General features: G+C 31.4%; 1 protein-coding gene across 2 annotated transcripts in view; it reads left to right on the top strand.

Annotated features, from left to right (window-relative positions):
- Positions 1-13,126, top strand: part of LOC125076013 (frequenin-1) — a 172,477-nt gene that overhangs the window by 63,097 nt on the left and 96,254 nt on the right. Inside the window, exons 2-3 of one of the 2 annotated variants that reach the window (XM_047687933.1) lie at positions 11,449-11,574; positions 12,724-12,894. In XM_047687933.1, coding sequence (XP_047543889.1) covers positions 12,831-12,894 — 64 coding nt within the window. In that variant the 5' untranslated portion in view covers positions 11,449-11,574; positions 12,724-12,830. The remainder of the gene's footprint in view (positions 1-11,448; positions 11,575-12,723; positions 12,895-13,126) is intronic. The other variant, XM_047687934.1, reaches the window with a different exon arrangement.

Here is a 13,126-nt window from a genome sequence, read left to right as displayed (position 1 = left end):
CTTTGTATAGTTGTTATAGACGGCTACGTAATGGTTTTTGGCATGGTATTATCACCGTACGTACCGTATATAGGACGCCAGAAAAATACTAGGTAGGACACATAGTTTTTTATAAAACCACAAAGAATTAACACGACTTCGCGTAGAATTCATTTTGTGTCTATAAGATTAGATAAATTATATATGTAATTATTAAATATACTTATACAATAACATGTCCTAACTGAACTAATTCATCATCGCCGAGCGTAAACTATGAAATTTGGTGAGTAGGATCGTTTTATTGAGTAAACATCCATTACGGAACGCACACCAATACAAAGAGATCATAAATTAACGTAATATTTTGAGTTAATCTGTAAATATATCCAACTTTCACGCGAGCAAAACCGCGGGCAACAGCTATTATAAAGACTATAAATACAATATATCTTATAGTCACATACGGCCACGCGGCTGCACAGCTCGGTATCGATAATGTTGTGAATTGCTTTACAAATACAATTATGTCAGATTGAAATCTTAATATATATATATAAATACTTAATGTTAATTTTTAAAACTATATCCATGCTTTATCAGTATCAAATCTTATCAAAATCGGCTTAATCCTTGAGCTCTTGAAAGTATACAGGTATTCTGAGTTTCTTTAGGATTTACAGCAGTAATTTTATTAATGCAATTATACAGAATTGCCCATTATCTCATACAAAATATTAAGCATGTAAAACTGTTATTGGCACGCCAAAATAAATCAATTAACGCTTTTTATCGAGGCTTACAAAAAGCCATGTTTGAATACGGGATTATGCTCTGAAAGTTTTACAAAATTGGAAATCCAGCTTTAAGCGCCGTCGTAACTTTTTAACAAAGCATCACTTTAAATTTTACAGTCATTTATTACGTCATGATCATTTTGGACCAGAACGAATATTTTTAATTTCATAAATACTAATTCGTTACATCACACCGCAAAACAACAAAAATATCTGATCACCTTTATCTAAATGCCTTGAAAAGATTTTCTTTGAAATTATACATTTCGTTCGACTGAAACAATTTAGGTTTTATACGTATTTTTCATATCATTTTGTAGCGTTCCTTGCAGGTTGTTTCAAGTCTTCATATTTTGAATGAATTGTTTCGAATAATAAATACAATCTTACTAACTTCCTTCTTTGTCTAGTGACGTGCTTAAAATGCTGCAGATCTCAAATTTCTGAGTTAAAATGCCGAGTCGAGCCAATAAAAAGTTTCTTTGTATCAGCCCAGAATTTGATAGTTAGCAGAGTTCAAAGGATGTAATCTCTCCGGTCGTGACGGATTGCCATTCCATTGGATTATGAGAATGAATGAGTGGAGCGCATCCATATTTATAGTAAATTGTGTTTACGCACACGCGTCTTACTCACCGTAATCATATTATGATTATGAGGAGCAGTAATGGTCTAATTGTATACAGACTTTTTTATATTGTAGTAATATAACTTAAATGATTTAGGTAAGTACAAGATAAGCTGGTTTTTTATTACCCTTTTCCCCCACGTGAAGAAAGGGGTATGTGGGCCTCGCCGGTGCCCAGGACGACGCTAGTGCGCCTAGGGCGCACCAGCGTACACCGGAATACCCACTAAAAAACCAGCGGTACCGTCTCCGTCGGTCCAGTGGGCGTTACAGGATCGCTTTCGCATACTATCGTGACGCCCTGACGGTCAGCCCACCTATTCCTAGGGGGATGCCCGGGGTACTGAGAACCCTTCTAGCCCCTGCGGCGCCTATTGAGACAGGGAGAGAAGGTGCGCGTAACGTTGTTTCCTTCTCCCCGGTCTTCTTCGGCGGGCTGGGTCTGCCGCAGCGTTCACCTCCCGCTCCCGTTTCGCTACCCTTCCTTTTGTTGACGCTGCTTCGCAGCCTACGTACAGAGAATCTCATCTCTACAGCAGCATAAAAGCCTTATTCAACTTTGCCGCCCGGGCCTTTGACGGGCTTACTCCGCCAGTGTAAAAAGAAGAAATGAAATAGTTCAATTATAAAACAGATATTATCGATTCAATATTTATTTCTACTGTTTAATTTAATTAATGTTATTGAAGAGTTATGTAAATGTAATATTACATTGTTTTTATGTAATTTGTATACAAGAAATACAGGGAAGCTTATATAGAAAGTTTTAATTAGATAGGTTGGAGGCAACTATGAACAACAACGAACTCACGAAAAACAATTAAACATAGAAACACAAAGTTTGTTTTCAAATAGCGTTATAGCAATCAGTACTGAGAAGCTGTATTCTGAAAACCTAAGAGATTCTACGTTGTATATTTTTAGACCTAAAAGTAGAATCTCGAATTTAAATTACATATTATTTCACTACCATAAATCAATATTTGTCGCAATAAAACTTTTTAAAAGTTTTCATTAATTAAAAATAATAAGTTGTTATTTAATCAAAAATAATTATTAATTGTAATAATTATTTAGTTACATGTTTAAAATAGAAACAGTTTGATTTTTTTAAACGAATACAGTATTCTTTATTTATTTTTGCCTTTCATGTTCAATATTTGTTAAGTGAAAACAGCGCGGTAAACAGTAATGTCATGCGTGAATAGAATTTTAAAAAAAGTTGATTTTTTTTCTGAACTAATTCATACACGCGACTTTACTCCCGCGTATTTTCAAAATACAAGAAAAAAACAATATGCATAACCAAAACAAACAAGAATTAAAAATTTTAGATGCAGATGTAACAATAACCATTCAAACACCCAATTACAAATATAAAAAATTAAAACTTTTTATATTTTCGCAGAGAATACAACAGGCGCCGTATAACTTATTTAAAGATATATTTTTTAATGTCTCTGATCGAAACAATGAGCCTTTATATGCTATTAAAAACTTTTTGAAATGTATTATTCGTAATTTCTGGAATGTTCTTTGCGATGTAAGCTCTGAACTAGCTCTGAGGCAAGATGGGTGTCATAAACTACTAATAAGTAATTAATTGCTACTGCTTAACTTTACGTAAGAACGCAAACCGCGAGAATCATTATTGTGAAATATTCTTATCTATATGAATAATTTCATGCATGTCTACGATATGCCCGATCAAAACCTATCTACATTAAAAGATGGTTAAAAAATAATAATTTTTTTTAGTAATAACATATATAAACAAAATTAGTAAAATCGTGATATTTCGATACTAACTCCATGAAATTCAATGACATGACAGTTCAACGGGCGACCATGTTTGGCGTTTACGGGTGTGTTCCAAATAATAATTTCGGTAGTAAGTATATTTATATTAGTTTAGTTTTATTTATTTTACCAGAGCAAAGACGAGTTATCATCTAGTTTTTTAATAATAACAATCGCAAGAACATTTAAGTGTTATTTTATCAACGATTCATCTTAAATTATATTTAAATTTATTTGCCTTTGAGTTATATTTTTATCAATTGAAATAACACTTGGTCCTTGGAGTACTGGTGCAATAAGCTTCATCAAAAGTATAACACCTCGCCCATATTGCCTCCACTGGTGACAGGAGGGCTGGTTCGTTTTTAGCCCTGAGGATCGGAATTGCGATTCAACGTAAAAATGCTGCTAGCATTTTTGCCACCATTCCACGCGGTCAAAATTTATACAGTAACTATTTTTAATTCATATTTGTATATATTTGATAACTTAATGTTAATAAAAATATGAAATGTTATGTTACAATAAATATTATTTGAAATATCCGCATAATTTTATATATAAATGAAAGACGATTAAGGTATCGCTGAACATTAATTACAAGAGCAGTATGAAAAGTAGAGCGTAGGTTTCTATAACGTAGGAACACTCAGTAACATGAAAATTGAAACTTAGATACAAAAGAATATCACCTCATTCTCTAAATAATATTTCAAATCAAGTCACATTTTTTTACGTCGTTATTTTATTAATGGACGTAGCAAAGCATCAATACCTTAATTCATCGTATAGGCTTTCCAAATACTATCGTAAATAAATATCATAAAATCAACATACCGTCGTACGTAGGTTTTGATTTAAAAGCCGTACTCTGACATAATTCCGTGAAACAAACCAGTTTGATAAGCGAACTGCTACGGGGAACGTAATAAAAATAAAATGTTTCTCCACAAAGTTATATTAACGATACTAAACTGATCCCATGTTAGTTATGTATTGCCTCTATTTTCTCTCCCTTCACAAATACAGAGTACGGCTGTACAACTATGAATTTTGATCCAAAAGTGATGAAACAAATTTAACAGCGAGAAATAGCCTTCAATCGAGGTCGCATTAATAACAATGTCTCAATAACCAGTTCAAATATTTTTACGTAACTTCTATGTTAAATATAACTCTAACTAAGAATATTGTAAGTTAATATTGTTTGTCTAGGGATGGCTCTCTTAGATATTGTAAATTGTTGAAACATTTTTACTTTATCGTATATACATAATATCTCTTAATCAAACAACTAGAAATTACGACACTAAATTTGGGAACTAAGATGTTATGTCATTACACATATTACACAGGCTGCCCTTACACTTGTAACCGGAACACAACAATACTAAGTACGTTCTATGCTATTTGGCGGTATAATATCGGATAAGTGGGTGGTGTATATACCTACCCAGGCGGGCTAGCAAAAAGCCACCTCCAATTAAAAAATATAGATATGTCAGATAACATATAATCTTAACTTATTTTAGTTACTTTTTAAATTACTTTCTACCGTTATTACTACAGAAACAGATTATTATTATTAAATTTGACTAGACAAAGAAAAATTAAAGAAAGAGTTTTAAAGTCCCGCGCAGCTGTATCGAATGACTCATTTTATTGTGTGCAATAAGCAGAAAGTCATCATTTTATATATTTAAACTATGTAGTCGTCGCCTGTGCCTTCGCACGCGTTTTAGGAGTTAGTCGCAGGTGTTAGGCATAAAAAACGCCTGTGTAGTATGCATGTCCTTGGAATTCACGTTTTCTTTTTACTAAATTACGTCAAATTCGGTCAAAGTATTGGTTTGGCAGTGAAAGAGCAACAGACAGACAGACGGGCAGATTTACATTCGAATTTATAATATTAATATAGATAGAATTTAAATAAATAATTTTATTATATCGTATTCATTTCTATATCGAACAAATACTGTTATATCCACGGAACCACTATTGTATATAGACTAGAAAGAAAAATAAGAAGCGAAAACGTCACAATTGCAATTGCTTCAATTCCCAAGACACTAAAGTATCAAGAACTCTTTTGAATTGAGAGTTATTACGACCAACTAGTTTCATTAAAACATTTCTCAGACAAGAGTATTACATAAAATTACACCTATAATCTTAGTGTTAAGTGTAATGTTAAGGAGGCATCAAATAAATAATATTGTTAAGCTTTTTCATAATTTACACGAAGCCTTTGTGAAGTTCGAAATGCGAGTGTTCTTCTCGACACTGCGACCCGTTAAGCTCCATTGTATCTTTTACTTTTAAGTTTTTATGGCACTTTACCTAGGCCAATGTCCTCTGGAAACCTTAATATGACCTTCAGCGTGTAAGATATTTATTCTTTGTATACCTACTCATTATTATACTCAATATATCGATACTATTACTGATCAATCTTCGTGACAAATGTTATTTATTTATAAAATGACAAAGTCTATTTTTGAATACACATTGCTTATGAAGTTAAATTAATATATATGATTTCATTGAGTCGAGATAGCGTAGTGGCTGGTATACGTGACTTTTATCCGAAGATAGCGGGTTGAATTCCGTTAATATTCCATGTGTTTGAGTTGAGTTTATAATTAATATCGTACATCGAAATTATGTTACATGTATGTTACTGATCTATTTATTTTCTCAATTATCATATAACAAAAATTATATCTTTAAAATAATTATAATTGTCGTTCAATACATTATAATTTGAAATAATAGAATTGGCAAAAGAAATAGAAAACTCATATTTAGAAGGCGGAAACAAGCTCTGTTTGGACCAAATAAATTCTGTTACAAGCGGAAATTAAACGTACGATACAAACATGAAGATTACTGCGACATTTGTTATATAACAGTTATATAACTAAGGCCTATATTTTATCTCCATCGAGTTTGTTTCATAAAATATAAAACCTTTTTGTTTATTCGAAGTTCAAAATAACACATAGTGTATATCAAAATATAAAAGGGCTTGGAATATACAAAAAATAAAAATACAATTAAAATTAGGAAAGATTTTTAGTCCGACTTATATTGAAGTATTTATTTATATACTTATGAATATGTTTTTCTGTATATACTTTTACTATATATTGGTCTGTCACATAAAATTGAATGAACGCGTCAAGTCCAGCAATCACCATAAACATCCCGATGCTTACCCTTATCGCATTAAGTAATTACTTAATCCCACCTAATGTAATATGAGGCTGTGCTTAATGAGTTGTACAACTTTTACCGAATTTATTCCGTATTTACAAGCTCGCTTGGAAAGTGTATTGGCGATAATAATTTAAAAAATCGTAACGAGAAGTTTTAATCATTCAATGACTTGTCTTAAAGCAAGTGTTATGTTTATGTATTAAAACCGAAGACTATATGTACATGTACAAATATTTACAATGTCGTATATTGGGAAATACTTTAGCAAAATATATATTTAACTTTTTTTGTATTTATTTATATAAATTCGGTATGTAGACTGGCGTTGGTGGTTAATGGTCATCGCCCATCGACATAAGCAGTCTAAGTAATATTACATCGTACAAATGACTATGAATTCTTACCTATAAAATTCTTTGCCAGTAACTTGAAGTCAAAAGATTATAACCTCCTTTTCAAGTGACACTTCAACGGCCTCCGATGAAAGACTTATAGGTATTAGATACGAGACGGTCTATGCCGTATTTGCACATTAGCGCTAGAAGCACGGCAAGTTGAAATTAAAACTCCAACGAAAGACTCGACTAGACCGTATCGGCTTGTTCAGGTTTGTATCTAGTCTTGAAATGTAGCAGCAAAGATTGAAGTTTACTCTTAAATTGAATTTTTAAATTCGTATTCCGCTAAGATATACTACTTCATGATGTATTCAGTTTGAAATCAAATGGAAATTATTTGTTTATTTCGGCAAATAAATTGTATTTCAATTATCATGATACAATTTTAGAAATTTATTAATGGTACGGAGAATGAATCTAAAAATTGTTGTATGCATTACAAGAATACCAAGATCAAAACAAAATAATCAAAAAAGGAGAGTATTTTGAAAAATATAATGTTATAATAATTTTAATATTTAATTAATAATTACATTCTGGGATACATTTTCAAAACAGTTTCGCACGATTTAAAGATAAAATTGCTTAATACACGAACTGTCTGACCTGTGGTTTAATTTAGATTACGGCTTCCTAGACATAAAGGTTATTACTAATGACGTGCACATTATAGTCTGATATAAGTAACGTATATTTTAATATTGGGGGCATTCAATGTATTGATCCGTTCCAAAAAGTTTTAACGTAAAGTAATGTACCCATAGTGACAAGTTATGCAACAAATGCGTACACTTTTTTTCTTAATTTAAACTCATTCTACCCCACAGGTCATTAACCTGAACAGCCTTTACATATCTGTTTTTGATATTATTGAATATCAAATACAATTATGTAAACTGGTGGTAGCGCTTTGTACATTAACACAACTTCTCTGTCTTCTCATCTACACCATTTATTAATAAAGGCTTAAAATTTGAGTATAATTACATCTTCCGTATTTATTGCGTTGTCAGACCTCAAAATATCTTTTGACCCTAACGAGCAAATACTCGGTTACTTTTCTAAAATTTAATAATAACAATAAAAAACAGTAGAAGAATAAGTAAAGTGTTGATCTCAAGATCTGAGAATGTTTCAAGTACCTGTTCGCATCTCGGTCCGATTGTTAAATTGTGCTCAAATAGAGTTTCCTCGACAATGAATAATAATTGAGTTTGATTCATGTTTTATTTTAAAGCATAAATACAAAATTGGGATTGTTTCACAAGCCAACCTAATACTTCAACGGACGAATTTATTTAGTGTTCGAATCTTAAAATATTATACAATAATGCCCATTACAATATATTAATAAAATAATATAATAGTCTTGATTTAGATGCGAAAATATTTTACATTCCAATACCTTCATAGTTTGTGAGAAAAACATTTGTCCAACGCTATCTTGGTTTTATTATGGTTATATTATACGTCATATATTTAGCCAAGTAATGCTTAACTATTCCTCCATTTATTTATTTTTTCACGAAGTATGTTCTTGACTTAGAGCTTGCAAAAGGAACTGACAGACTGACAGAAATATATTTTAAGCATTCCCTACATCACCAATGCGCCAACATCCTTGGGAACGAAAATGTTATGACCTTTATGCCGTGGAACACTGGCACACTCACCCTTCGCACCAAATCACAACAACACGACGTAATGCTGTTTGTCGGTAGAAAATGCGATGAGCGTCTGGTACTAGCTCAGACCGACTTGCTCAATGGTCCTAGCATCTAGTATTTTTTTATATTCATGACTTAAATATGACAATCATATTTACATATTGATATACTCATATATCGTGAGTTTCAGCCTGGCTAATTATTACGGTATATAGCTATATAATATACACCATAGTATATACCTATGTCGTAAGTAATCTACACTGGAGCTGATTGGTAAAATAAGATCTGAGCCTGTCCCACAACTGTGCCAAACGTTTGGCCAGCTTTGGAATATTTATTAGAGTATTTTTATGAGTGTTGTTATTATCCAAACCAAACGTCTACCCCAAAAGTGTTTGTTGATTATTACTCTTATAAAAATATTTACAAAAAATATATTATATTTCGTAAAGCGTTCTCTAAATATCAAGCGGAGCGTATGAGAAGCAATTTAAATAGTGAAATTTATTTAAAAATTACTATTCGTATGCAGTTTTTAAATGTTGTCATGTTTTGGTACGATTTAAATACTCCTAGCTGAATAATTTAAATAATTTTAAATACCTGGTTTTAAAAAATTAAATTGTGTTTACTTTTTAGAAAGATTAATGTATATATATATATTATATAATATATTAGATATTGCTACGACTATTAATATATTAGATAATAAGTCATGTGATGTCATGTAAATGTCTAAGTATGAAGCATAGGTCTCTTTTCCTCCAGTCTTGCACCTCGTTCTCTCATAATTTTATTATTCACAGCTGAACATGACATGACATGACTTATAAAGCACATGACAAGAGTGCGGTGCTTGCTCAAGTTTGGATTCGCGATCTCCGATTGGGTCGACAGATTCTATGCCATTGGGCCATCTTATCAATATTTATTAATGATAGTAATATATTTTACGGCTCGTGTACACAACACGATTCGTTGCAATTATCTCCAATGCAGGTTTAGCGTGTACGAAAACAATAAACATCAAAACTCGACTTATTTAGTGCAAAACACGGCAAAATTATTACGTAACACACATTTATTGACAAATATCTTATTATGACGTATGAATACGTACTGAAAAATATTCTAAGTTAAGTTTACCCATTATTTTTATATAAAAACTTATCCTAAAATTATAATTAATTTATAAAATATATTATGATCCTAGAAAATATTTACCGTTTTGGTCAAATTTAATTAAAACTCGTGCATTATTATTACGTTAATACTTTACCTTTGAACCACGCTGAACCGGTCATTCCAGTCGGAGCTCGATTGTGCACGTTTCTACAAACGAACCAAAAACCAAGTATAGATTTTATATTGCATTTCATGTCAAAATATAAGAACAAACTAAGAAAATCACGTAACGGAAACTCCTAGGAGACCTAATTAGCTGTATCGCTCGAGTTAATTTAGAAGACACATTTAATTTACATTTGAATTATAAACTACACTAAAACAAATAAAACAAATTTCCTTATCTCGTAGCCTTTCATTAAACCTAAATTTATTATTTATTCTATATATATATATATATATATATATATATATATGTATATGTGTATGTATTACTACAAATGCACACTGTCTGAGATTTATTCCCTAACTGACCTAGATTTGGATAACTAAATCACTAATTGTACAACCCGCACAGTCGTACATAAGCTTACATCGGGAACCATTAAAACACTTCACTTTTTACACTGATATTTTATCCTTCACGTATACATTATTATTTTTGAACTGAATACACCAACATTTTGTCGAACATAAGTATTTACAACAATACCAACCGTTATAATAAAATAAAAAAGCCTTTTATTTCTCGCCCAGTTAATTTTACATTACATATTTAATTATTTAATAAAATGAAATAAATTAAACATACTAAAAATTAACAGTAATATTATTATTTTTTTGTATAGATTAACAGCATATAAGTCAATAATTAACAAAATGAAGTAAATTTATCTTTCAATTATTAAATTATATTATTATTATAATCAATTTTAAATTATAATATTTCTTATAGTATAAAAATTAGTATTTTTATTAGTATTATTTTTATTTTTTGGCAAGAACCCCTTTAGGTGAAAGCCTCCTCCAGAGATTGCCATACATTTCTATCTCTTGCTTCTGTTACCCAGTCTCGTCCAGCTATTTGTGGGATGTCGTCTGCCCATCGTGTTTGTGGCCTTCCTCTCCGCCGTAGCCGTTACCAACCGTTAGCGCGATTTAATTTCGGTACAGTGATATCTATTATTTAAATAATTAAACATATTCGAAATGACTTTTAACTAAATACAAAAAAAAGGAAAACAGGACATACTTCTGGGTCCACAGCACCCTGACCCATTGGGCCAGAATGAAAAGACACGGTAGCTAAGGCTACCGGGGAAGAACAGCCCGGGTAAGGAGGGCAACCTCGAGGCCCGTACCCAGCTTGGCCCTGGCCAAGCAGGAAGACCTTACTACTACTAACTAAATTTTGTTTGCATAGCTCTGACGTTGTATTTAAAAACTTACACCTAATGACACAAATCGAACTATAGCGATTATACACTAATCTAGTAGTGCTTTGGCTCTCAGTAACAAACCATGAGTATTTAAATTTATGGAATTTAATAATTATAAATAACTATGATATATCATAGTTATTTATAACAAGATATTATAGCAATAACTTAATTGATTGCTTTTGCGTTTCTGCTCAGCGAATATTATTAATAGAGTTAATACTTCAAAATTTTTGAGTGTTATTAATTACGGATAAAATATGAAATGTAAGTATGAACAAGATATTATTATTATTTCTATATAAATATCACGTGATATAATAAATGCAGAGCGAATTTATATATTTGATAGTAATGCTTGTGATTGATAGGAGATTTTCTTCGTCGTTTCAGAAACGTAAAGATCGTCAAAGAATAGGAGTGTGACCGTGAAAACGTATCGTAGTGGTTTCTGTGAGGGTGATGGCGTACGCATGTGCATTCTATCCTGGAGGGTAGTCTGAATAGTCGCACGAGAAGGTAATAAACAAAACTCTTCCCAGAAAACGGAGGTATTTTGCAAAATAGACAATGCTTTTGGATCAAATAAAAAGAAACAAATTTACTGCACCGTAAAAACCAATGATTCATGAACAATAACAGCTCAATGCAAATATTTCATAGCGGTTTTTTTAATATTTATCTTTACTTCGACTGTTTCATATAGATACATTAACTACATTAAAGAGATAATTTTCTAGAAATAAAGGAATAAGTCTAATGTCGCATGTTACATTTTATCTTGAAAATAACTGAATGACATTAATATTAACATTTCAGCATAGTATATAAATGTATAGAATAAAAATAAGTAGCCCCGTTATTTGACTCACGATTGCATTGGTATCTCGAACATAAAACGACTAAACAGGAATAAAGAATTGATTTATTGTCATCTTACAAATGGCTTGTTTTTCCCGTAGATATGCCTAAATAAGTATTTCGTTTACTTCTCGCCAGTTTACGCCCTACGATGTCCTCAACAAGGAAAACAGCTATAATTTACGAGTATATCGGCCGAAGCGAGGACGGATTTAACTGCTAACACAGACATATCTACGCCAGATTCATATTAACATTTGTATTCGTATTCCACGTTAATTTCGTTGTAATCAAATTTATATAATAGTGTGTGTGTGTGTGTGTGTGTGCGTGATAAAATATAATTAATAATGTCGTTAATAACGTTTTGTTGTAAAATATATAATGCAAATTAATTTAAATGTTTTTTTTTTTATACGTAAGTACAACGCCTAACAACAGATGAGTTATTTTTTTGTTTTGTTCAATAATAAAACCGAGATACTCGTAGATTTATTTTTATAAAGCATTTATTAAATTTAAAAATATATGTCATAAGGTTTGAAACAATAAATTCGCTTATTAATGTACTGCTTCTCTTCTGTTTTCATATTTATCCCACTCACATGATCTACAAAAGTGTATTAATTTATTAAGTGTTCATATTTTATCCTTTAAAGTACATAATTATTACATCAACTAACTAATAAAGCGAAAACATATGAAAAATTATAGCAATCAAATTCGAAACTTTTCAAATTGTATATGTAAATAAACTAAAATTTTGTAATTATACGAAATCAAAAATAATACTCATTCTGTTTGCAGGTCATCTCAGACATAAGGCGGCTGAATAATATGTAATAACTCGCTGAACCGTGATCTTACATATTACTTCGCCTAAGCGGCAGCGACTGACTTAAGCCACCAAAACCATGGGCAAGAAGAACTCGAAACTAAAACAAGACACGATCGACAGGCTGACTAACGCAACATACTGTGAGTAAAAACACAAACAAATATTATTATTAGAAATATTATTATTACTCCAAGCGTCTCTTTGTTTATTATACTCAATACAATAGAGATGATAAACGAGTCGGATCGACCCAAATTCCTGAAGGATCATTAGTACAAACAGTTGTAATAAACTTGCTGGCTTCTTGTATAGGACAAAGACTATCTTTATCTAACACCTATTGTTAGAGTGGGAACAAAATAGTTCTCCCTG

Source organism: Vanessa atalanta, chromosome Z, assembly GCF_905147765.1.
Source record: "Vanessa atalanta chromosome Z, ilVanAtal1.2, whole genome shotgun sequence".
Lineage (NCBI taxonomy): Eukaryota > Metazoa > Arthropoda > Insecta > Lepidoptera > Nymphalidae > Vanessa > Vanessa atalanta.
The sequence above is the reverse complement of the archived record's forward strand: the minus strand, read 5'-3'. Positions and strand labels throughout refer to the sequence as shown.